General features: G+C 41.7%; 1 protein-coding gene across 2 annotated transcripts in view; it reads left to right on the top strand.

Annotated features, from left to right (window-relative positions):
* The first annotated feature begins 1,670 nt into the window (after positions 1-1,670).
* Positions 1,671-27,159, top strand: part of CUL1 (cullin 1) — a 77,928-nt gene continuing 52,439 nt past the window's right edge. The window contains exons 1-2 of one of the 2 annotated variants that reach the window (XM_090049980.1): positions 1,671-1,754; positions 25,809-26,097. In XM_090049980.1, the coding sequence (XP_089906106.1) occupies positions 25,958-26,097 (140 nt within the window). In that variant the 5' untranslated portion in view covers positions 1,671-1,754; positions 25,809-25,957. Of the gene's footprint in view, positions 1,755-1,995; positions 2,019-25,808; positions 26,098-27,159 lie in introns of those variants that run through there. The other variant, XM_090049981.1, reaches the window with a different exon arrangement.

Raw genomic sequence — 27,159 nt, 5'->3', positions numbered from 1 at the left:
TCTGGCCCACCTGATGAGCATCACTGGCTGAGGGCACCAGACCTGTTCTCTGTTGCACCAGGCCTGTTCTCTGTTGCTTCTCTGCTGTAACAGAGTGATTCCTGTCTGTCCAATACTGGGGCCACCTTCTGGTCTTTCATCCATTCACATCTCAGGGCAGATTTCACTGGGAAGTGTCTGCTGGCTCCTTGGACTTGTATGCTCTGTTTGGTACCCCCCTTTGTGCACTCGTTATAAACCTATGACCCTCACTCCCTTCCCTGTTTTTCTTTAAGTTGTCCCAAGGAATCAACTGCAATGGAACAAGTGTCTTTACTGGGCCTCACAGCTTCTAAGGCAGGAGCTATCAACCTTTTTGGACTCAATTGGCTAAGTACAGACAGTCAAAAGGCCCTAGGCTGAATTGATTCAATCTTTGCAGGTTAGTTTAAGCAAGTGAACCAATAAGCAAGTGAACAGATATTCACTTCTGATTCCAAAAATACAGCCATGTGCCAGAAGCTGGCAGGCACTGGAGCACGCTTCCTTGCTTGGTTGGAGCAGACAGCTTGGGCCAAGGCTAGCTGGCCCACCCTGCAAAGGGGGTGTGCAGGGGAGGGGAAAAGGATACTGCGAGGCTGGAGGACTGAGAGTTATCTTGAATTTGGAGCAGATCTGGGATGGACGTTCAATAAACCAATATAACCTAAATCAGTTAAGTCTGATACTACACCCATCCGGGTTCATCTTAAATCAGTTTTGGCCATTTTGAAAGTGGTTTACATGCCCTGAACTTCTGGGCTAGGTGCAGACATTCAGAAAGCCTGAGGTAGAGTCAGTTTAAGTTGTGTGGTTTTCTGCAAGCAGCCTAGTTTAGGTGGGCAGTGAACACAATACACATTCACTCTTTGGTGGGGGGAGGGCAAATTTTAGACCAGGTTCTGCCATTTTTAAACTAGTCTGTGCATGCCAAACCTTTGTTCTGTTACAGGTCTAGACCGGTTGTGTGTGCCCACCATCTGTTAGGTATAGATAGACCAGTTTCCACTCTCTTATATGGGTAAAAGTGTAATGTCTCTATCTAGCTCTGTCGCATTAGGTTTGAGCCAGTTTCTGATCATGCTTTATACTGGTTTGTGTATAGCCTCCACCCCCAGCCAGGTGCCCTTGGGAAAGGCCAAGGGGCCTGGACTTAGATTGGGGAAGAGAGGATTGAGGGGATTTCATAGCAGCCTTCAACTGCCTGAAGCAGGGTGCAAGGAGGATGGAGCAGGACTGTTCTCAGATGACAGAGTAAGGAGCAATGGGCTCAAGTTGCAGGGAGGGAAGTTTAGGTTGGGTATTAGGGAAAACTCCCTCAGGAGGGTAGGAAAGGAGTGGAGGTAGCTGCCCAGATCGGGGCTGAAATCTCTATCCTCAGGAAGGGGGTGAAGAAGCAGTAGCAAAGCCCCGGCGGGGAACAGCCGTGCCCTGGGCAGGGCTCGGCCTAGATGTCCCCGAGGCCGCTTCCACCTTCACTCGCTGAATCCCACTCAGGCGGCTCGAGGCTCCCCCGTGTGTGCGGCGCCGGAGGAGATCGGGGCCGTGCGGGACTGCGGAGCCCACTCCCGCCCCCCTGCGGCTCGAGGACCGCGGCCTGGGGCCGAGGGCCGGACGGGGCGGAGCGAAGCGGGCGGGAGGCGGTGCCGGGAGGCGGCGGCAGATCCGGGCCCGGCGGAGGCGGAAGGGGCGGGCGCTGGCGGCGCGGGCCTGACTCTGCGAGACGCGCGATGCTGGTGAGTGCGGCGGGGCCCGGCCCGGCCCGGCGGTGGCGCAGCGAGGCCTGCGGTGTTGGCGGCTCTTTGTGTCGCGCGGGGCCGCCGTTGACGCCGGGGCTGGGGCCGCTATCCGCGCCGCGGTCTCTGCTCGCCCCGCAGGCCCGCGCCGCCCCCCGCAGCTCCAGCCTGTCCTGCGGGTCCCCTCACGGCCGTGGTGACGTCTGGCGCGGCCCAGGCTCCCCCGGCCCCCGGGAGCTGCGTACTTCCCCCTCCCCCGCCCTGGTATTTCTTCTCCCATCACCTCGCTCGTCCCCTCACATCCTCCTTCCCCGGCCTCTGCCCCGACCCGCGCCTTCCCCCTCCCCTGGGGTTCCTCCCTCCCCCCAGCAGCTCTTGGCCTCGGTGGTTCAGGCGTTTTCTCCCCCTGCCTTGCTCCTTAAACCCTTCCCGGGGCCTCCTCCCAGGCCATGCTTCCAGGTCCCCCCAGCTTGAATCTCTGACCCCCCAGCTGCACAGTGCAGAGGACCGATGGGGGTCCCAGGGTAGCCTCGTAGTTAGCCCTGTCGAACTTCACCCTTGGCACTGGGGGGGGCTGGACCAAGCATGCATTTCCCCAGCTTTGTTTTTTCCCAGTTGCCTCTTCCTGTTTGGATTTGGGAGGCCTCATATTTTTCCAGCAGCCTTTAGTTCCTGCCTTGTCACTTCACTCACTGGAGGTTGTTGGTGTTGTGTGGATGCTTGCTACACGAGACTGGGAGTATTTGAAGATCGCAGTCAGAGTGAAGCAGCGTACCTAGTGGCCCAGGCATGAATGCCAGGCAGTTTCAGAGCTGGTCTACAGCCAGTTGGTTTGGTTCAACTAAATCACTCTGTTCCCAGCTTGACTTGCTCTTTCTTTGATCATAACCTACCACTAAACCGCATCCTAAATCTGTCTACAGGTAGAGCTCCCCTCCCCACCTTCCTCCCCATTTCTGTTTTCTCACACTGTCTATCTGGGACTAACTATCTGTTCTGCCAAGTGCTTTAATAAACTCTGCTCTTTTGAAAATGCTGGGGGGATGGGCTTAGTTCAGAGTAGAAGCAGAGAGCTTTGTTTCCACTGCTGCATTGTGAATTTGTGGCTTATAAGGAGGGCAAGTTGTTTGGGGCGCTTTTGTGATTTTTATTTTTAGGAAAGGAGGAGAAGAAGTATTTTATAGAGAAGTAAGGCCAGAAGGGACCTCAAGAGATCACACAGTCCAACCAGGGTTGTGGAAGGGTCACATTGTCTCTTGGGTGAATTTCACCCCTACAGATTTGAGTACCGATTGTGCAGCAGTTGTATTACTTTTCTCCACATTGGTATCTTTCTGTTTTGATTTTGGAGGTCTCTTATTTTTTCCAGTAGTGTTTAGTTCCCATCTTGGCCCTTCTGTCCTTTGTTAGTTGCCTTATGTTGTTGGTGTTAATTGTGTTGATGCTTGCTACAAAAGACCCGCAATATTTGAATATTGCAGTCAGATAATGCCCCACTGGATGAACGCTAAGTAGTTTCTGAGGGGGTCTACATCCAGTTGCCCTGGCTTAACCAAATCACTGTGTTACCAGTTTACTCACTGTTTCATAGGTCATAGAGCGTACACATGTAACTTATGTTTTTTTAAGAAGTTCAACTTAAAACTTTGAAAACATATTTTGCTCAGTTGGCAGATTCCTTCATGAGGATGCTTTGGTTGATAGCTGGATTTAGTTTAAATTGATTTCAATTCATTTAGGGTGGTTACATTTTATTGTCTGTAATTGTCCAAGTCACTTCTATATGATTTGAAATATTATTCTACAGAGTTGTATATTATCATTTGAAACTCATTCTGTTCTATTTAATGTTTGTCCTTTTTAAAGTTCTCAGGTGCCAGACTGTAGATTTGAGAACATGGAGCTTTAAGAGGCGTGGTCTTTGAGGGAAATGACTCATCAGTGGCAGTGGTTAACTAGCTTGAGTCCACCTGAACTCAGGTTGGCTTCCACTGAAAGTGGCTTATGTGACAGCGGACATGTTAGTTTAATTATCAAGTCGCTTACATTTTTCGGTAATATTAAAAACATTTCCGTCTTCTGTACAAGTTACCATAAATGCCAGTAGAAAAGATGTGTTGTGAGGGCGATGCAACTATTTCTTACAAAAGCTGTAAGCAAGAATGCTTTTCCTTTTGCAGGTGGAAGCTAAAACAGTGTCTGTAGTGCAACTTTTAACTGTGGGTGTGCAGCTATATACAGGCAAGACTACATTAACTATATCACAAATAATGCAGCACAGTTTGGATATATTCAGATTTCTGCTGTCACAGCCATGTTTGTAATTCTGTATTCACTATGTTGTATTGGTTTCAATCTGGGGGAAAATCTATCTGGGGGGATAGATGCCATGCTACAGTGGCAGGGAATGCTTGGAGGACATGCATCTGCAACATGTAGGGCAATGTACTTTTGCAATCTGTTGCTATACAGAGCTTGAAAGGAGGACAGCCAGGAACCAATAATCCACTTCATTATGGAAGACACTTCTGCATTTTAAGAATGTGAGAACTAGTTTCAGAAAGACAGCAAAGGCTTTTGGCAGAGACAAAGCTCTATTAGCTGTTAGTTACTACAGTATATTTTAAAGATAAGGTGAACAGCAGTAAATGGTGATTGGAGACAACAATTGTAGGTTGGATTAAGAAGTTGCCTGTGCAAAGTTTCTTCCTTAACTTCTCACTGTTGTGTTGCATTTCTGGTGGGAGAGCTAGCACGGATTGACAGCTGAGGGCTTTTACCACTGCAGACTAGATCTGTTATGAGCAGGGTAAAAGTTGAATGGAAATTAAATTGCCATGAAGTCAGCCTCCACCATGGCTGCCAAGCTTATCTTTACCAACTGCAGCAACACTGGGACTATTGCAGTGGAAGGCATATCTACATTAAGCTTTTTGTAATTATTATTTTTGTGTAAACGTATTGGATGTTGTCTTAGGTTGTCTGGTGTGTTGATAAGGGCGACAGTATTATTTCAGGAGATGTTCCAAAGAATAATGATTTGGCATATTTCTCTTTCCACCCATGACCACCCTTTTAGTGTCATAATGGCTGGCTCCTTTGTGTTGCATAACCACATAATAATTTTCTCTTTAGAGAAGATACAGGTTCTAAAAAAGTTCACACCAGATGAGTAATCTAGTTGAGATTCTACACTGCATTATTTAGGAGAATGCTTTTCACATCTTGGCACTTTCCATCTGAGAATCTTGAAGAGTTTATAAACTTGATTTTCCTAGTCTCATGGGAACATTGTTATCCCATTTTGCAGATGAGGGAACAATGATACAAAAGTGCATGGGAAGTTTGTGGCACAACCAGGGATGTTTTGGGTCTCTCAGTACCTTGTCCTGTAGTTCAACCTCAACCCTATCCTCGCTTCCTTGTGTAAGCAATGCTATTTTCAGAATCTGTTAAGGAGACTAATATAATTCCATGCCTCCCTCATCCTTCCTTTTGATTATCCTGCCTTTGGAAGGTGCATCAGAATAAAAAGCTTCACTGTTAATAGATGGTTATGAGGGAGCTATGTATTCTGATATTGTTAGATCGATATTGAAAAATAGAGAGTCAAAAAGTATTTGATCTTTATAACATCTTTCCTGTTGTACATTTGTATTTCAGGATTAACTGAAAATATGATGATTGAATTTGCTTTTTAATTTAAAAAAATAACTACAAAGCTAATGGTCTGTAAAAGACCGTTTGTCAAAGTTGTCTTGGCAAACACTGCTATACAGCTAAGGTACTGTTAATGTAAGCAAGGGAGGTAATTCATGCTGAGATAACTGATCTTATTTTGCACAAAGTTAGAAGTTTCAGATTTGGGACCATTTATGGGAAGACTGTCCTTTCTCCTTCTTTAAGGTTATACGTGTTCCTTTTTCTTCCTGTTGCAATAATTGGGGCTACCAGTGATTTGCTCATTGGGAGCTATAGCAGCTAGCACTCATTTCCTGCTTCTAGATCCAGTTTGTGCTGATGATATTAAAATTCCCAGCAGGGGTCAGGTTGACATCCTAAAAATTACATTGAAGGGACATGGGGAAGTAAAACTTCTTCTTAAATGGGCGATTATTACTTGTACTGTGGAAATGGCAAAACCTTACAGAAATGTAGACTAAGCTTAATATTAAGCTCCTATTTGAAACACAAATCAAAGCAGGAAAATATAGGGAAATGTGTCAAATGAAAGTTTCACCCTTAACTGAATTCAGGATTCTCTTATTTGTGGGCTTAAATTTCACCTAATATAATTTGAAAATTTGTGATTTTTTTTTTTTGTCATCTATGGGATTCTAAGACAGGGTGGCTTCTTAGAGTTAAGGTTACAGTTCTGTCCTTAATTCAACCCTATTATGCTTAATTATTTAAATTCATTTAGTGCGTAGATGCATCTCTTTGATGTTATGACAGTGGAGAATATTGTCTACAGAGACTTCTTTTACAGTGCAGAGGTTTGAGTTAAGGAAAATTACATTGTGTTTTAACCTCAGGAGAAACTGATGAGCTGTATACTAAGTGTGGGAATTGAGTGACTTGTCTTTTTACCTTCTGAAAATTCCCGTGCTGATTCTGTACTTTCTGTTGATGAAAACCACCAGGAAGAGCAGGAAAGTGAAATTTGATTCAGCTCTACCTGGTTTCATAGAGAAGCACTGTGGGGAAGCAGTTTGAGGAAGACTAGCGATGCTGATAGAGTGGCCTGTAGAAGAAAGGAGCGGGGGAAGGAGGGGTGATCAAGTGAGATGAAACATGTGAAAGATGCTAGATGTACAAAAAATGTGGTGTTAAGTGTTTATCTTGTCCAGTGGTTGTGGAGCTCTTCAGAGTTCTATATAAATCTTTTATGCTGATTTTAGCAGAAGCTGAGTGTACTGCCAAGGAAATTCCCTAAGCCTTTGTGTTCTCTGAAGTAGCTACCTAATAGCAGCTGGAGGGATTTTAGATGGAGTCAAACTCCAGGCCTCCCTACTAAAAGGGTAGTTGTCATGAGGCATGAACCTTGGGTGAGAATGGGGCTTCGGAGTTGGTAAGGAAGAGGGTTTTTTTTGAAGAGATGTAAAAAATGAAAGCATTATAGAAGCCAGAACAAATGGGGAGGAAGAGTGGGAAGGTTGCATAAAATTAAGAAAATGGAGAAAAAAATAATTTCTTTTGCAAAATGGAAGTAATAGTGAAATAAAATGCATTTAGGTTTTTCCGTGGCCCTGCTAACATTCTTAATCATTTGAAGAAATAACTTTAGGAACTTAAGTGAAGCAAGAAACTATTTCTTAGCTTGTTTTTACAGGCTAGTGAGGTAATACATAAATTTACTCGCATATTAGTAGGTAGGTAAGTAAGTAAAGAAAAAACTGTTTAACTGTTTCATTCAAAGCTATCACAGCTATGTAGTTCCACATATGTTTATCTTATTACAAGCATTTTTTCCAAATTAGTTTGTTTTCCTTGAAAACATACCTGTATTATAATCCTATTAATAGTAAAAGTAGGGTAACATGAAAATACACCCAGGAAAGTAAACAAGTTAAAAATTGACTCTCTTAAATTCTAGTGTAAGCTTAACTTTGTAATTTGATGCAAGCTGAATCGACCCCAGCAAGAGTCAACTGTATCTCTCAGTGATTTGCTTTAATCTAACTGTGTTAACTTTTATATGTCAGGTTAATTAACCAGGCTTACTTCTCTAGTATAGATGAAGTTGAGCAGCTGATCCTAATATTACTGTAATTGTTGGGAGACAAAAAATGAATTAAAAGGAAGTTATAAGATATGCTTACTTGATCTGCTTTGTAAAATGGAATAAGTGACATAGGCTAGGGACAGAAATTACACACAAACCAGCAGTATAAGTGATCAGAAACCAGTTTAAATCTGAACAGAAGCTCAGTGCACATAAACCGCTTTCAAAATGGCTGAAACCAGTGAAAGATAAATGTGGAGGGATGTAGTATGAGACTTAATTGATTTAGGTTATATTGTTTATTGAACTTTGTCCCAGATCCCCTCCAGATTCAAGTTAACTCATAATCTCCCCATATCCTAGAATGCTTTGCACCCCCCCTTGCAAACCCCTATTACAGGGTTGGGCAGGTTAGCCTTGGCCCAAGCTGTCTGCTTCAGCCAAGCAGAGAGGTGCTGTAGCACCCCCCGAGCTTCTGGCTTGGGCTGCTGCAAACATTTTCTGTATCTCCAGAATCAAAAGTGAATGTCTGTTCACTTGCTTATCAGTTCAATCTATGCAGCTTAGACTAACCTGCAAAGATTGAATTGATTCAGCCTGGAGCTTTTTGACTAGCTGTGCTTAGCCATAATATTGGGTTTATTACAGTTTAAGGTACCTGGTTTGAACTGAATGAGCAGTCTTTCTCTAGGCTTCATCTAAACATTTGGAGAGTTTTTATTGTTGAAAGAGTAAGCTTATATTTGGTCAATATTTAAACACCCTTCAAATTATCTTTTAGATGCCCAGAAAGACGGTGATTAGGAAGGGGGCTGTTTTTTTGGTAAAATGATTTAAATAAACTAGTATTTTTGGAAAGCACACTCAGTTTCAAAAGAGAACATCATTGATGTGTATTTGTCATGAACTGTATGCTAGTTGTAATGCTCATGTTTAGTCGCATCTAAATAAATGTTGGTATGAGATCATATGAGAAGAAAGAATTTCAGGATTTAAAGCATACTCAAGCGATATATTTGGATGTCTAGAAACTTCAGACTGCTTGCAAGGCAAATCTGTGTGCCTGTTATCTTTATTTATAAGCTGAAGTGGCTGGCTGTGGCCTGATGTGCCTTGATCAGCTGAGCTTTTGCAAAATTAACAAGGTGGAAGGAGCTGTAAAATTATAAACCCATGGGAAGACTATTGGGACTAGAACTGGATGTCAGTAATTAACATTTCATTGCTTTCAAACCACTAATAAAAGTCACTGACATCCTATCATTAAGGTCAAAGGCACCCATATAAACAGTGTATAACAGTAAAAATTCAAATGTGTAACTAACAGGTCAGTGTGAAATGATTCGTTGTAATTTAAATTCTGTAATGTGGAGAAAGTGGTGTTTTGTGGTTAGGGAAAAGTAGAAAAAAAGACCATTCCAAAGGTCTTTAGTTTTTAATCTTTTAATAAGTTTTTAAATCTTTTAATTTAGGTAATTTTTGCAGGTACTGTAGTGGCTATAGTGAAATGTCAAACCAGGCTATTGTTTGTTTTTACTTGGTGGATCTCAACATGGTCATAGCATTCCAATTTCTGATATGAATTTTAAATAGATGTTTTGACACTTGGTGAAAGCTTTCATACTAATATTTTAAGGCCTGGCAACACTTGTAGAGTTTCTGTCCTAGAAACTCCTTGCTTGCTCACTGCATCTTGGCATTTTACACAAGAATAAGAGTGACTATTCTGGTTTGGATGACTTGTTTCTGAAACAACTGAACAAGAGAAGAAGAATATTCTCATATGTCTCTTTATAGTAGTGTTACATATTTTATTCACTTTTTGGCTTTGTTTCACTGAGGCATTAGGTAAATTGGCTACTATAGAAGACCCACAGACTTTATTTATGCAACATTCCCTCATCAGTAAAACATGCTTTAGCCTGTATGCTGATAAAGTTTTAAGACTGTGCTAAGTGCTTTGAATATTCTGCTTCATCATATATATTCCAGCAGGCGATGGTCGCTGTCGCCCAGGTGGTTGAGTACCTGCAGCCCCCCTCACCAGGTCATCACCCGTGGCCAGCACTAGGTCCAACAAGGCGTCTCCCCTGGTGGGGCTGTGCACCTCCTGGGTTAGATGGAGCAGCAGGGAGAGGAAGGACATAGGCACACGTGTTCTGTTTCTGTTCGCGTGGCTCGGGAGTGCGGCTCCCTACCGGCTCAGCTAAGAGGGATCCGGGGGGCTTCCCCTCCGGATCTGGCTCCTGTGCCCCACTTACCTTAGGGGGATCAGCTGCTGCTGCCCCTGCTGCTGCTCCGTTCTTCTCTGCTGCTCTCGCCTCCGCTCTGGGTCCGGTAAGGAGGCACACGTGTGTATAAGACACACGTGTGCCTGTGTCCTTCCTCTCCCCACTGCTCCATCTAACCCAGGAGGTGCACAGCCCCACCAGGGGAGACACCTTGTTGGACCTAGTGCTGGCCATGGGTGATGACCTGGTGAGGGGGCTGCAGGTGCTCGACCACCTGGGTGACAGCGATCATCGCCTGCTGGAATTCACCATCCAGTGCAAGGTGGCAAAGGCATGCAGTAAGGCCCTAGATTTTAGGAGGGCAAATTTCAGCGAGCTAAGGAGGATAGTTGGAGAAGCGCTGAGGTCCCGGAAGGGAGGGGAGTCAGGTGTCCAAGGAGAGTGGTCGCTCCTTAAGGAGATGATCCTCCAAGCCCAAAGGAAGGTAATCCCTACGAGGATCAAAGGGAGCAGGAGAGCACACAAGCCTCCATGGCTCACCAAAAGCATCCAGGAATGTCTCCTTGCTAAAAAGGAGGCTTACACCCAATTGAAAGAAGGGTTCACCACCAGGGAGGACTATTCTGCAGTTGCTCAGGGATGTAGGGGGGTAGTTAGGAAGGCCAAGGCAGAGATGGAACTGGGACAAGCTTCCCAGATTAAGGACAATAAGAAGTCCTTTTTTAAATCCATAGGGGTAAAAAGAAGGTCCCGGGTAAAGTGGAGCCCTTGCAGGATGCGTTGGGAAATTTGGTCGTCACACCAGACGGCAAAGCTAACATGTTTAATGATTTATTTGCCTCCATCTTCCTAAGTAGGGACCAGAACAACCACCTCCCTGCTGGGCCCCCCTCGGGCCCCGGGGGAGGCACACCTGGGCCAAGGGTTAGCGAGGATTTAGTTAGGGAGCTTCTGGAGGGGCTGGACATATTCACGTCAGCCGGTCCGGATGATCTCCACCCTAGAGTGCTAAAGGAATTGGCCGAGGTCATTGCAATACCCCTGGCATGGCTTTACAAGCACTCATGGTGCTCTGGAGTGCTGCTGGAGGACTGGAAGAGGGCCAGCGTGGTTTCCATCTTCAAAAAAGGGAGGAAGGAGGACCCGGGAAACTATAGGCCAGTTAGTCTTACCTCAATCCTAGGCAAGCTGTTTGAGAAAATTATTCTGGCACACATCCAGGAGGGGCCAGCAGGGGACTGCATGCTTAGGGGCAACCAACACGGGTTCATCAGTGGCAGGTCCTGTCAGACCAATCTGGTGGCCTTTTACGACCAGATCATTAGATGCAGGGGTAGCAGTGGACATAGTCTTCCTGGACTTTCAGAAGGCTTTTGACACTGTCTCTCACCCCGTTCTCATTAAGAAACTGGGGGGCTGTGGTGTAAACACCCACACAGTCAAATGGGTCACCAACTGGCTGGAGGGCCGCACCCAGAGGGTGATAGTGGATGGGTCCTTCTCAACCTGGAAGGACGTGGGCAGTGGGGTTCCACAGGGCTCGGTCCTCAGGCCCTCACTGTTCAACATCTTCATCGGTGATTTGGACGAGGGGGTAAAACGCACCCTGTTCAAATTTGCTGATGACACTAAGATATGGGGGGACGTGGGCACACTAGAAGGAAGCAACACGCTACAAACAGACCTAGACAGGTTACAAGGGTGGGTGGATGAGAATAGGATGGGATTCAACACAGACAAGTGCAAGGTGATGCACCTGGGGAGGAACAACCAGCACCACACCTACAGGTTAGGGAACTCCCCTCTTGTCAGCACGGAGGCGGAAAAGGATCTTGGAGTCGTCATTGACTCCAAGATGAACATGGGCCGGCAGTGTGGGGAGGCAGTCAGGAAGGCCAACCGCACCTTGTCATGCATCCACAGATGCATCTCAAGCAGGTCCAAGGAAGTGATCCTCCCCCTCTATGCGGCACTGGTCAGGCCGCAGTTGGAGTACTGCGTCCAGTTCTGGGCACCACACTTCAAGAGGGATGTGGACAGCATGGAGAGGGTCCAGAGGAGGGCCACTCGCATGATCAGGGGACAGCAGGGCAGGCTCTATGAGGAGAGACTATGGGACCTGAACCTGTTCAGCCTCCAAAAGAGAAGGCTGAGGGGGGATCTTGTGGCCTGTTATAAACTAGTCAGGGGGGATCAGCAGGCATTGGGGGAGTCACTGTTCCCCCGAGCACCGCCAGGAGTGACCAGGAATAACAGTCACAAGCTGGCAGAGGGTAGGTTTAGGTTAGATATCAGGAGACGCTACTTCACGGTCAGGGCGGCTAGGGTCTGGAACCAACTTGCAAGAGAAGTGGTGCAGGCTCCTAGCCTGGGGGTTTTTAAGAGGAGGTTAGATGAACACCTTGCTGGGGTCGTTTGACCCCAGTACTCTTTCCTGCCATGGCAGGGGGGTCGGACTTGATGATCTGCTCAGATCCCTTCCCACCCTAGAAATTATGAAACGTGGACTAACTACCTGATTGACTTAGGTTAATAAATGTATAGAATCTAAAATATGAATTTAGACAAAATACTTTAATACTGTAAAATCTTCCTTACAGGATTACATTTTGTGTTTGGCTTTGAGGGGAATCTGTTGTGTGTTAATTTTTATGCTTATTGTCTTCACATGTAAAGTAATTACACATCAAAATACATGATTTGCAGGCACAACTGGGTACTTAAAATGTCTCAAGGTCATACTAAGAAGACCTATGTGCATATAAATAACTGTTGAGGGGAAATAGCTGGAATTTTCTTTCTTTTTGCCAAAAAAATGTGGATGCAGAAGTATAGCTCAGATTTTACAGCCAGTTTACAACTGGAAAAAAAATTCCATGAGAAATATTCCTGCATAGGAACTTTTGCAAAATGGAAGCCCTCTACTTTTTCAAATGCTTTATTCTAGAAATGCTTATTACATCACTTTCAGGTTTGATATTTTACTTTCAGAGGAATGTAATGCTATTTTACAGAAGAATTATGTATACAATAGATCGTGTGTTTCCTTCCCTTTTCACTTTGTGCACATGCATATATTGTTAAGGGGGTTATGTTTTCCCATCTTTAGCAATCAGGTACTTTCATAAGGCAAATCTTGAAATATGAGGAATTGCTCCACTTCCAAAGGTGCTCTCTTTGGTATATGTAGGTGGAAGATAGTGAACTGGTTTTGTGCATCTTCTCAGTAACAGACCAGTACAAAGCCAGGTATGGTTTGTATGTAAGATAAGTTAATAAAATAATTGTGCCCAGTGCAACCTAAAGTAGTTTATACCACAGCTTTCCTGAAAAATCCAAACGTTTTAAGATTGGTTCAGCAACACAGCTCGTTGAGAGCTGTAGTTTTTAAAATAAGCTGTAAGGAGGTTTGTTTGGGTGAGTTTTTTGTCTCCTAAAGCCTGCTCTGTAATGTAGCAGGTTAGTATGTTAGGAAAAATAGTGGTGTTACTGCCTTGAATATCTTCCTGGTAGTAATACACATTTGCAGTATGCCAACCTGCGTTACCCTTTAGTTAATTTTGTGAGCACATGCATATATTACTTGAGGTATAATCATTTACTACAGCTCTTTGAAAGGATACACAAGACTATCTACTTTGCTTATTGGAGAGTTGGTTAAATCCCAGTTGTGCTATTGAAGTAAATAACCTTAACAGTTGCTTTGGGTCTCCTTAGGCTTTTGCAGAGAAACTCCTGCTCCAGGGATATAGGGCTGGGTTAAGGTGTTGAGAGCTTTTATTTGGGGAATGGGGAAATGGGAGGAAGGATATTGGCTGAATATATATCCATGGGCCGGATCCAATTTTCAGGGCCAGCCCAGCAGAGATATGACATACAGCGTATGCCGCAGCCCGGTGGTGCATTCAACACGTACTGGCCTCAGCCACATGCAGCTCACGGTGCATGAGGATGGTTCAGGGTGCATATTGTATGCATTACCTGTACCACACTAGATTTCCACAATAGATCTGGCACAGGCAATTGATCTTTGGGTCCAGTCTAGACCAGCTGTAGGTCCCATGTGCAAGATTGGTCTGGTGCAGGTGCTGTATGCCCTGTGCGTTTCATGCGGTGCGAACTTCAGCTCCAGCCTTCGTGCTATACAGTCTGTTCCAGATGGGCTCCATACTGCGTGCAGTATACAGGCCCAGTGCATGCTGCATATAGGCCCAGTTTGAGACCTGCAGGCGGCACTGCAGGCCAGACAATGCAGTTCCGTGGGCCGTGTCTTTGACGCCCTGGTTTAAAGGAATTAGTGAGTGAAACCAGTTTCTGTTGACTATATTTTTTATAAGTTTGTACTGTATTTGTGATATTGAGGAAATATATGCATTTTAATAAATATTAGATCATTTCAGTACTCTGTAACATTGGCAAAATATGGAGGGGGGGAATTCTGATCTTAATCTCTAAAATACTGTATAATGAATGAGGCTGATTTGTTAGTAGTAGTGAAAGTCTCAGACTTTTACTCAGTAATAACTAGTTAGTGTAGCTTAATTTTCTCATAACCTTTTGCTGTTATTGGCCCAATGCTCATCTCTTTGCTTTGTTCTCTTTGTGTAACAAGAAACAAGGTAAAGGTGTCCTATTTACGGGTCATTGAGGCTCACTGGGGCAGTGGAGGCAGGCCTTCACTGTTTGTTTAACCCACAGTACTGTATAAGAAGGTGATGTGATCAGCATTATGCTCCTGGTACCTATTGAATGGAGGCTGGGTAGACCTCGAGGCCTCCCTGGAAGTGGAAACAATGAGTAGAAACCTACTGCTCTGGGATCAAATCCAGGTCCTATAAGAAACCAGGCAAAAGTTAAATATTTTTCACAAGTAACTTAAGTGATTTAAGTTCAAGATGTCTCCATTTTTTTTTAATCCCCATTGGACCTCTACATCTGCTAGGCACTTTGCAAAATTTTACCTGAGAACTAAAAGTGATTGCTGACAGAAAGTTGACACCTGAATATAAGGATAGAGACTTGCAAGAACAGACATAAAATGTAGTTTACTTCACAGTCTTATTTTGGGAATGAGTGGTGTAGTAGAAATAAGAAAATGAATAGGTGTATGTACCTTGGGCATATGTCTGTAATTAGATATTTCAATAAGGAAATAACTCCTACAGATAGCTTTATAAAGCACCAGTATTGAATTACAGTAGCATATATTTTGTAGTTAAAAGTAGGAATAATACTGGTGGATTTTCTTATGGGAGCTATTATATGCATATCACTTATTTCTTTCTGAGTTTCATCTTGAAAAATGGTTTTACTAATGAATATTAAGTAAAAGAAAATTTCCCCATCTTCAAATAATTTTTTCTTGTAGTCTAGTCCTTGTGATTTCACTACAGGTCCTTAACATTATAAAGGAAGGGAATCTCTTTTCCCCATTCTCGTTTTTGCCTTTTAGGCTTGGAGGTTTAGCAGTCATGTTATATAGTAGTTCTCTGTTATAACTTCACGACACAAGAGATAACTTTATCTTCCTTGATGCTGATACCTAGAATTTTAGTAGGTCTTATTTTTGAATGGTGAGTTAAAGAAAAGAAAAAAATTATTGAACGTAGAGTGTAAAAAAATAATATGCAAAAGTGTTATAGGACCTGTATTATGTTAGGAATGTATTGTATAATGCTTGAGAGGCAGATCCTAGGAAAGGACGGTGGTGACACTCCCCACACAGTGTAGTTGACTGATTGTTTTTAGTAGTAGTAATGGAATCTCTTTAACTTTTGGAAATATTCTGACTATTCTTCTATGTATCCACACACAGAAATATACCTTTATGCCCTAGCAATGTAGTTTTTTGCTTTAGAAAAATGGAAAATGGTACCTCGTTTGTTTAAGGAGAGGTGGAGAGGGTTGTACTCCCCCACCCTCTCCCCACCCCAGCTAGAATTGTGTACTACAGGTAATTGATTCAAACACATCTGGTTGTAGATAACTTGACTTCAACACTCCCCTTTCCTGCCTAAATTTGGAGTTACAGGGTTAGGTACTTTGAGACAGCCAATTAAGGATTAAATAACATGGTTCACTAATAAAATAATAACGCACCTTTTTTACAGAATGATCTAAATCAGTTTCCTAAACTTTTTCTTATTGTGTCCCCCCGTTCCAGATTTACCAGCTTCCCATGTAACCTTACCAGCATACATTTTGTATTTTAACCCCTTAAATGTCAATTATAATGAAAATTATGTTCACCGTTACACAATTTTTGCTGTGTAACCCCCTCTCCCTGCCCAGCAATGTCTTGTGTACCTCCAGAGGTACATAAGCCCAGTTTGGGAGCCCCTGATCTAAATGAATGTGTTTATATAACTGAGTAACTGCATAATTTTGTTGTGGTTATCCTCATCTTTCCTTGTCCTTTCTTCATTTCTCTAAGCCAGATCAACAAACATTCTCATTTCCCAGAATATAGCCTTGACCATAGATTATTACAATTATTAATATATTAATGGCATTTAATAGAACACCTGGTTGCTTATAAAAAGTTTTATTTTTTCATAGGTTTGTGTGCAAAAATCTCTCAGTGAAAAGTTGCTTTTATTAATTTTTTTGCATTTCTGTGTTCGGAGGGGAACACCTGTCAATTACAGATTGGATTTCAATGCTGCAGTTTAACAGCTTATAAATACATTAACCTTTTTACTAAAATCATCTCTGAAAAATAGGTGCAGTTATTTCAGGATAGAAAAATAAATACTTTTAGAAAATCAGTACTGTTTAAGGCTAGAAATTAAACTGATATATTTTATCTTATGGTGTTTTGAGCCCAGGCATCAGCAGTGGGCTGCTTATCTATGCTGTTGGTCAATAAATTATACACTGAAGTTATAGGTTACGTTTAGACCATACTAAGGGCACTTAAAATGTGAGCATCCACACATTAAAGCTCATTAACTTGTGTCAAGTGCCATTTGAGTATTGCAGTTATACCACTTCAGGTGTTAGTTAACTCTAGGCCGTGTTATCTAGCTTGTATTAAGGTAATATCCGTCTTTTCCACAGAGATAAAATGAGCAAATTGCGGTCTTCCAGCACCCCAGGATGCACAGCTCCTGCCCCCCAACCCTCCACAACCAAAAGCAGGGATAGAGCCAATGTGTCCTGGCTCCTAGCCACACCCCTGCTGGCCAGCCCTCTGGTGTCAAGTCAGAGCTTTGTAGGAAAAAAAACAGTTTTAATGTGTGGCTGTTCACAGCACATTCTGACTTTTTAATACTGCTTAACATTCCACAGATTTAGTACAGTCTAAATGTAACTTATTTTTGCTTTTCAGAAAGAGCTGTTTAGAGGCCCTTGTGAAAACATTGCCAGTGACCTGTCATTCATAGTTGTGTAGCTTTATTTCTAAATTGGTTGATTTCCAGATCATTCATTAGTGTTCTGAGTAGTAAAGACTTCTTGGAGTTGGATTCCTGTTTATTTAAATGATACTGGGTGCATCTAGGTAAGGTTCTTACTGCGGAGTTGCCTAATTAGCCCTGCAGTAAAGCATCTTGGGCTTTCTTGCTGCAGTAAAGCAGCCCATCTACATGAGTGGTACTATTGAAGGTAAACTAAGAAGTGCTATTAAGTGTAAACTAATTAACTCTGCTGTAGGTAGCATTGCCCAACACAAGTTCTAGTCTCTGGTGGAATTATTTACTTCACCTCAGCACACATGTAGACTGGCTGGAGCACAAGGGTGCTTAAGTGCCGGACTGCCTCCCCTTTGGCTAGCCCTACACAGTAGCACTCTCATGTCCCAGCCAACCCCTCTGCAGCATGTTGAGCTGGGCAGGAGCAGCCCTGGGCTGGCAGGCTGACCTCCCAGGCTTCCTGTTAGCTGGGGCTGCTCAACCCCAGGTCAACATGCTGTGGTCCCAAGTACACATGTATATGCTGCACCTAGGAACAATAAACTCTGGTGCTAACAGTGCTAATAAGAAATAAGATCTCTCATGAACTTGTTAGTTTTCTAGTATATGCCATCCGAGTATGAGTGACTCTATAGTACTGGATCTCTTTAAATAAACTTAAGATATACAGGTTGCAGTTCATGCTTTCAATACCTATGCTTGAGTTAGAGTCAAACTTAAGCCCATAGAGGAAGAAGGGAAGTCTCTTAAATGTATAGTATAGTAGTTACAACAAACAAACAAACCAACAACACTGCTAAGTAACTCTATTCCAAGTTGCTGGGAAACCTCTTGGTTGTAATACATCTCATCTTCAAAGTTTTACTGTCTGTAAGATCACGCTTTTTTGTGGTAGCCCAGAGTGTTTTTGTTCTTTTCAGGGTACAAGTACAAACTTAAATCTCATTGTTCTGAAAGATAGGCATTTGGGCTTTCTCACTGAAGGTTAAATTTAATATTTGGCAGTACAGTCATTTACCAGCAAACAACTTGCTGAACCTGTGCGTTGAGTGACCCAGAGCTGTCCTAGATAATCATGTAGCATTTAGGAATTCTGTTTCAAGTGATGTTTTGCTATTTTTTTGTGTGTTTCTCTTCATTTCCCCACCCCATCCCTTTCTAAAAATGAAATTGAAGTTTTATTGCCCCGGCGAATCCTTTGTAGTGAAGATATGATTTAGAGTTTGGCAGCATTTTACTGGCTCTGTGCTGGATAATTCAGGGTATATATTGGGGGTGTCCAATTTTTAAATGCCCGGGGGCCAAATGCCATGGGGCTGCATACTTGTGGGCTCTGTGAAAGTGAAGCACAGGCCCACTCCAGCTACAGGCAGTTGAGATTCTCCCCCACCCCCAAACCACTGCACCCCATCCCCCACACTGATGCACCATGCGCCCATGCTTCTGCACCATGAACTCCATCCATCCCCCCCCCCCACTACTCCGTTGTGAACCCGTTACCCCGGCTTACCTTAAATTCCCGAAGCAATACTGCATGACACTGGTCCACTCCCTGGGGCAAGGGCAGGCAGTGAAAGCTGGGAGGGAGCCCAGAAACTGACTACTTTTGCTCACAGAATTATCAGGAGAACAGTGGCTAGATAGGAGGAGCCTAGGGGCCACAATTTAACCTACGTGGGCCCATTTAACCCTTTAGGAGCCACAGTTTATCCCTTCATGGGCCCTGGTATATATGAAGCATTATATTCGTTCCCTTTTTTTTCATGCAAAGTCATGGCACAAACGGTTAAAAGAGCTTGGCCAAATGTTCTCATTTTTCCTATCAGTTGGAGCAGAGTATTATCATCAGTGAATACTAGACCACACTGAAGTTGCCTTGATAGTGGTATAATAAAGTGGTTATAGAGTGCTTTGTTATTTTATAATAAAAAGTGTCACAGTGGTGTAATGCAGGGCTGGTAATTCAGTGGCAAAACTTTCACTAGTTTAAGCAGTGTAGGATTTGCCTAAAAATGCAAAGTAGTTTTTGCCATTTTTACCTACCTGTTTTGAACCATCACACTAAAAGTTCTAAATAGAGTTTGATACTTCTATCATTTTTTCTTCCTTTGCTTTATCTCTTTTGGTCATGTTAGGAAAAATTATGAGCTTCTTTTGACATAGCGTCATAGAACTTAATTTCACAGGACTCTTCTGCAGCATTGTGTCAAGTTTTGGTTTGTAGTAGAGAACATATGCCATTTCTTAAACAACTATCCATATGCCATGTTAAATGAGATGGTTTCATTGCACACTTGCCCCTCTCCCCATTAACTAGAACAACAGCTACAGTAGGTGCTGCAGAGATGATAAATAAACATAGATTCTGTGCTTCAAAGCCATAGTGTAAATTAGTGGCAGAATTGGCACAACTCTAGAGGAGCAGGGCCCATCATGTTGCTTCCACAGGCTGGATGAAAAGCATAAAGCTGGTCTGTGGGCCAGTTTCATCATTCCCTGATCTGCATCCCTACCCACACACCACCTGGATTTGGACCCACACTTGCAATCCAGCCACAGGCCAGCCCAATCTAGCCCTGTGCCGTTGGGATTCTGCCACTGAACAGCTCGATACAGCCCTACACCTCATGATCTGGACCCATGCATCACCCTATCTGGTCCTGCACCAATCAGATGTGGTGTGTACTGCCATGTTGACTGGTCCTTTGGGCTCCCCTCTGGAAATTTGGCAGCAGGGGAGCAGCAATTAATGCTGCATCTGCTCTTCCATTGCCAAATTTCCAGACCTTTTGGGAGCCCCACAGACTAGATGCCAGTGTTCTGTGGGCCCAACCTGGCCTGTAAGCGGGGGGTTGACCATCCCTACTCCAGTGTCCTGGTTTTTAAGCATCAGATCTGTCCAACAACATTCCATCCCATCCCATCTTTCCAGTGACTGGTTCAAAATTAATCATCCATGCACTGCTGCTGATATTGCTTAATAAGGTGAGAGGTCCTACCCTAACATTGTTTGTGAAACTGGGTTTTTAGTTTTGAGCTTGTAATTTTCATTTGTTTGGCAAGCCAGCATGTTGTAGTGTTCTAATCACCACTAACCCAAGAACTTCTGACTTCTAATCCAGTCTTTGTCACTATTTTACCATATGCCTTGGGATAAATTTCCATAAACTCAGTGTCGAAATAGAGCTGATATAGCAGGTTATGACATTGCAAAACTAAATGCAAAAGCGTGAAGTATTTCATTTATGCTTCATGGTGTTTATTTTTTGCCATGACTGATTCCAAGGGCTTAGATATGCAAGCCAAAAGGTCATAGTTTTATTTTCTTAAAGGTCTTAGTAATCATGACATCATGTAAGAGACACCAAGTATAATTAAATCCTGTAGACCTGACGCCCTGTGAATTCACACATGGATGGGTTCTCTTCACACTGATCTAAAATATTTATTGGAACAGTGCATTCTTTAACTTTACCCATAGGATAAATCTTCACATTTTCTTTAAAAAAAAAAAAATGTGTACAGTAATAAAAGTTACACTTCATAACAAAATATAATTTTGGTGCATATATAATAGTATATCTTAGGCAAAAAAACTAAATAGGAAATTGTTTTGTAAGTAAACTGCTTATAACTTGAGTAGTCCTACCAGCTATTTTGTGTTCCAGTTAAACTGAATTACCATTTAACTCCTTTCCATATAGGTGAATGATATGCAGAAAGATATAAGTACACAATGTTTAGTTTTATCCATATGTTGTTTTCACCAAGTGTATTCCAAATAACTGGTAAGGTGAATCTTTTTAGTCTATGAAGCTTGTAAATAGAGTTAATTACTTTTCTTGATTTATTCATTTAGTAGCAAATTCAAATTCAGAACTAACCAAGCAGTACTGAACTATTGTAATCAAATGCAGATACTGCAGTGCCAGTTAAACCATATAAAGGATAGACCCTTGTAAATTGTTAGGTATCTGAAAAATAAATTGCAGAAAATTTGAAACAGAAATGAAACCATGGTCATTTACCCCTGCCTGTCTCTTCCAGTATATTAATTTTAAAATGCTAAGATACTGATATGATTAAGAGGTACAACTATAGGATTGTACCTCAAAACCTCTGGAATAAATTAGCTATTCCAATAAGCATGCAGTTTTCTTCTCAACACAAGATGAAAGCAGACTAAAACCAGACTTGGGAATAAATGCATTGACTCCTTTTATTTTTGGACTGGATATAATAAACATCATGTGTACTTTTGTAGTTTATCCCAGTAAGTATCAAAAAACCTAAAATTTATGCTACTGCTAGAATTCTTTTCTTTTGGCTGCTAACCCTAATATAAAAGAGTATTGTAGAATTAGAAAATTACACAGAAAATATGGGTTGGATGGGACCTCAGGAGGCCATCTAGTCCAGCCTCCTGCTCAAAGCAGTACCTTTCCCAACTAGATCATCCCAACCAAGGCTTTGTCTCTCTGGGTCTTAAAAACCTCCAATGATGAAGACTACAACTTTTCTGCGGAACCTGTTTCAGTGTTTTACCACTCTGTTAGTGAAAGAGCTTTTCCTAATGTCTAACCTAAACTTCCCTTGCTGCAACTTGAGACCATTGCTCCTTGTTCTGTGACCTGGCACTATTGAGAACAGTTCAGTTTCATCCTCTTTGGAACCTCCCTTCAGGTAGTTGAAAGCTGCTATTAAATCCCTTCTCAGCTTTCTCTACTCTAAACTAAATAAGCCCAGTTCTCTCGGCCTCTACTCATAAAGCTTGCACTCCCTCCCCCCAACCATTTTTGTTGCCCTCCGCTGGACTTGCTCCAATTTGTCCACAACCATTTGGAAGTGGGAGGACCCAAAACTGGACCCGGTACTCCTGAAGTCCACTTGTCCCCAGCAAGTTGGGAATAGAGGCAGTCATTGGACTTATGACACAAGAAATACAATTGGATCCTGAAAACCACGTCTTAACTTGAAACGTTTCAATTTGGAACCAATTTTCTCATAAGAAACAAAGTTATAAATGGGGGATTGGTTCCTGAACCAAGGCCCAATGCTCTATTTTCACAAAAAATACCCTAGAATTTTGTACTCGATCAATTATGAATGAGTAATATAACTACATTAATGTATTTATATTGTAAATAGCAATCATATTGATTTGGAAGGACTTTGAGGTGACTTTGCTGGACTTTTTGAAAGGCTCTTGGTTGGACTACTTGAAGGGTTCTTTGCTGGAGTCTTCTCAGGAGTGTTGGCTGCAGGTTTTTCCGGAGTCTTGTCTGCTTTCTTAAATGAAGTGTCCAAGGAAGTTTGGACAGATGTTCTCCAGGGAGATGAGCAACGCAGTGAACTTGTTCGCTGGCATAGCATTGCATTGCATCAAGTGTTTATGATGTCAGTTTTGACTTTATGAGTTGAAACAGGGTGCCAGTTTAGAAATGTAAGTGCGAAATGTTGTAACTCAAAACACTAAGTCGAGGACTGCCTGTATTTACTTGTAAGGAGGTTGGTGTGCAAAATTAGTCAGTTTCTGCAAAAACTGAAGCTTTGGTTTAGCAAAGGAAGTTTCTGTTCCTGAAAACTGAAGAGAAGTTTTCAGATGTTAATTTTGCACCTATTCTTGCTGTCTCTTAGCTTGCCCAATCAGTACCAGTGTAGCACTGAGAGGATTGCTCGGTGTTTGGCTGCTGCTAAGAAACCTTCTATTGTCAGCAGTAATATCTATAAGCATCATGTCAACACTGTTGCTGGTTGGAGACAATTCCAAACAGTACCAGAGGTAGTCTCTTCATCTTTACCAGGGAAAGTGTGTATGTCTGTAGGGGGGGAGAAGGGTTCTTGAGCTTCTTGTACGCCAGAGTATGGAGCAAGGATTGTAGTAGAATGTGTGTGTAATACGTATAATCTGTTTCCTGCAATAATAGGGAGGTGGGCGTTAGGGAGGTGAACATTCTTCCTCTCTTCCATTTCTGATTTAAGGAAAGTGGAATTTAAAAGGTTACACTTCCATTTCTGGAAACGATAAAGTGAAAATTAACCAAGCGGTGCTTCTGTATCATGGTTTACTGTTTCACTCTGGTAATGTATTCACGGTATTAGTATGTCACTGTGTGTGTTTGCAGTTCATAGGAGAATAAAAGGTTCATTGTCTTTTAGTCAAAAATTACATTTACTCATTTCTCATTTTTGCATAATCTTCCAATAACTTGCTTCTCATTTGAAATCATTTCATTTCAGTCATCCACAGAGTCTTTACAATTTTAAAATTTGTCATCAGAATTAAGGACCTAAGATACCTGGGGGTAATTAGCAACTCCTAGTTAAATTTTTAAATCTTTCCTAATCCATCTGGAAGTTCAAAGAAGTATGTAATTAAATGCAACAATACCTATTACTCAAGATAATATTATGAAAATGTAAAGTGTGGGATTTAAAGTTTTTAACAGGATGAGACCATGAAGAAATAGAATTTCTACTTTATCATAAGTCTGCAGTCCCTGTCTAGTCCATCCATCTATTTGCTTGTCTGTCCTTCCATCCAAATGCACCCTTTCTTCCATAAGTTTAACTAGGGTCTTTGAGATGTAGTGAAATTCTCAAGATTTTTAGACCAGCTTTTTATGAGAAACCCTACAAATATATATTCTGGATGACCTTAAAAGAGTTTTTGGCAGACATAAAGCTGGGAAGGCTTTTTGTAATAGGATACTAAACCTGGAAAGCAGTTTGAATGCTGGTATAGAACAAACAGCTATCCAGAGATAGTTATGCCAGCAGCCCTATCAAATAGTGTAATTCCCATAGGAATGTTATGCTGTCTACCTTTCCAAATTAGAAGAAGAAAAAAATAAAAAGCATGATTAATTTGGCCCCAGTACATTGTTTTTGTAAAATTTGGGAAGGGCTTCTATGGTCCCTGGTTAAAAGGCACATAGGCAACCTTATGCTGAGACTCCCTATTTTAAAGCGATAAAACAGGTAGTTGTACTGGCAAACTTTATCAGCATAGTAAGTGACAAGTTTGGTTAATTGGTACCATATATATAGGCCCTAATTATCTTGTATTCATGGGTTAATTTTTAGATTGTCCTTGTATAATTTTCATTTGTTGCCTGAGGGAGATTTTTAATAACTTTGGTGCCACAGTGGGTAGACCATGTAATAATCAAATTCTAAAGATGTTTCTTAAAACGACTACAGTGCTTGGTATGCCTGGCACCCAGTCCTTGGGGACTGTTCTCTTCATATCTGCCATTTTAAATGGCTTGTACATGATTACCAGTTTTTTATCAGTGGTTCTAACCTTTCTGTGCTGCAGCGCCACCCCCCCCCCCCCAAATCTTTTGATTGAGTAAACTCCTACCCTGTGAGTCCTGCTGTCTTCTCTCTTGTTTATCCCCCTTCTCCTTTCATCTCGTTTTCCATACCTTTTTTGTTTAATTTAAATTCATTTTAATTAATTAATGGCTGCTTGTTCCATTATGTAACAAGAGAGGTACTGTTCAAGGTGACTGCTGTCCATTAGCTCAACCAGAGCTTCAGAAATCATTTGTTGTTCTACAGATTTTTTTTAAGATCAAAAGTTTTGAGAGGATCTAGGACCTGGGATAGCCTGTGATGACAAAATCTTAAAAACACTTTTAGTATTTCTTGGTTAACGCTGAATCTTTACTAATGCTTCTGGAAGTTCATTAAGCAGTGCATTGTCATAAACTTCTGGGGTAGGCTGAAGTGTAGCAATTTTACCATGGTTGGGAGGGAAAATCAGTTTTATTAATTTAGTGTCAGCTGCTGGGAGAGACTTGCATTGGGAGTAATTTTTTTGCTTTCTTATTAACAGTGAAGTAGTCATCATTAACTTAAAGTTTCTAGAATTCCACCTTCTTCTAGCTTTGTCATGGCAGATGCCCTAGGCCCTGGTGACATAGCATGTCATAGAGTGCTGAACTGGAAAATTGCTTTGTCTGTGTCGGGTATTTCCAGATCTCTTCTCTTCAGACTACCATGTTAGTAAATGTTGTCAAACCAAAAAGCATCCTCAAAAAGGAAAAACAAATCTATTGAAAATAGGAGTAGATAAGGATCTAAGAGCTCTCAGATAACATTAGCTTGGCTTTCTTTCAGGTTAACTAACTTTGTTTTCTGTGGCCCAGTGTGTGTATCATCTATATTTCACGAATCTTAAGAAATTTAAAATCAGTAACCAAGTCAGAAAATCTGTTCAGATGCAGTTATTTTGTGAATATTTTTGGGTCCATGATAAATGTTACACAGGCCTTTAGTACAAGTGCTTGTTGCAGATCAGCATTGGTTGCTTCTAAAATTCAGTATATTGTTTGGGTAATAGTATGGTTGTCTTTCAAAAATTTTCCTTAAGCTTGGTGATCATCCTACAAATCTATATTTACAACTTTAATCTGTTTGTTGACTTTTTGGTGTGAATTCAGGTTGTAAAGCTGGGTTTTTTGTAATTTATTTATTTTTGAAGTGCCAGGACGGTGACTAGTATGATAAAAAACAATTATTGTGTTCCATTAGTGGTAGATTTAGTGGTATACAGTTGGTTTTACTGATGAGATGCAGCATTTCCTATTAAAGTTGTATATCTTTTGTTCTAATAGCTGATGAAAACGAATGGTATAGCAGCGTATGATTATGTGGCTTTTTCCTTATTTTTTGGCAGGCTATCTTGCAGGTGGACAGTACTTTTCATATGTAAAGAATATCTCTTTTGAATGATTGCGACCTCAACTTAGAATGTTGCTTAACTTCTGATGGAGGAATAACCAGATCACAAACTGCTGCACTGGAAGACTTCACAAGAAACCCAAAATGTCATCGAATAGGAGTCAGAACCCACATGGACTTAAACAGATTGGTCTTGACCAGATATGGGATGATCTCAGAGCTGGAATTCAACAAGTTTACACCAGACAAAGTATGGCAAAATCCAGATACATGGAACTCTACACGTATCCTAATGCATGCTTTTCTAAGAAAAAATAAGCCAGTTGATATTTCTTCTACTGTTAGTAGATGATATTACTTTTACATCTTAAATTTATGTTGTTTTGTTAACTGCGGTTTTTGTTTTGTTTTTTAACCTTAAGTTTCAGAACGGCTGACTTTTTTATTTCACTGCAGCAGAGAAATAGCAATGGTCAGTCACTAGTAAAAGAAAAGCACGGCACAATGCATTTAGGTTAAATATGCTGTCTCAAAAATTATGCAGCATGTCTTATAATCTGTGTTTACCTGTAAAATGTCAGGTGGTTCTTGCTGTTAACATTAACAAGTTAACATAGTAAAGAGCTGCTGCTGTAACTGTAACTTGTCATAAATAGCATCCAATTATTGTAAGCCTTTCTTGTAGCAGGGCATGTGAACCATATGGGTAGTACCCCTGTCTCCTGAATTCTAAAATCAGTTTTACCGTTTTCAAAGCAGAGTTATGGATGAGTTCTTTTGAATTTTTTTTCTTTCTCAGATTACCCATTTTCCAATGAGAGAGTCAAACTAGTATGAGATTTGTTTTAACGTGTTTGCTGGCCTGATGTTTGGAGTATTATTATATTGGAGGAAAATGTTCCCATCCAGAGGGATGCTATTCAGCAAAGCTTCTGTCATGTACGGTAGAGAGAGACAAAAAGCCTATTACTAAGAATGTACCTTCTGGCCTTTATTTTGAAGAGAGAAATGTGTGGTATGTGCTTATACTTTTCACAAGCACACAGATGGCTTTTGAAGAAGGTTTAGAGAATAAGGTCAGGTCTTTCTGCCTTCCACCTATCCTGTTTACCCTCAAAGCTTATAGTTAAGGCAGGTGCTTCATAAGACAAGGATGCCAACAAGTTGGAGAGAAACTGTTAAAAAGTAATATTTGGTAAATGAACACTTTTTGTTTATTTCTTTAACCAGATGTTATGTTCCTTGATAGATTAAGGTTTAGAATCTTAAAACCTGTGGAAGCAGGTAGGCCCAGTACCCAAATTGACCTTTGTTAAAATTTCTTTAAACTGCTTTGTAATTTGAGA

The sequence above is a fragment of the Crocodylus siamensis genome, chromosome 5 (assembly GCF_052110815.1).
Source record: "Crocodylus siamensis isolate JL-2025a chromosome 5, ASM5211081v1, whole genome shotgun sequence".
In the NCBI taxonomy this organism is placed as follows: domain Eukaryota; kingdom Metazoa; phylum Chordata; order Crocodylia; family Crocodylidae; genus Crocodylus; species Crocodylus siamensis.
The sequence above is the reverse complement of the archived record's forward strand: the minus strand, read 5'-3'. Positions and strand labels throughout refer to the sequence as shown.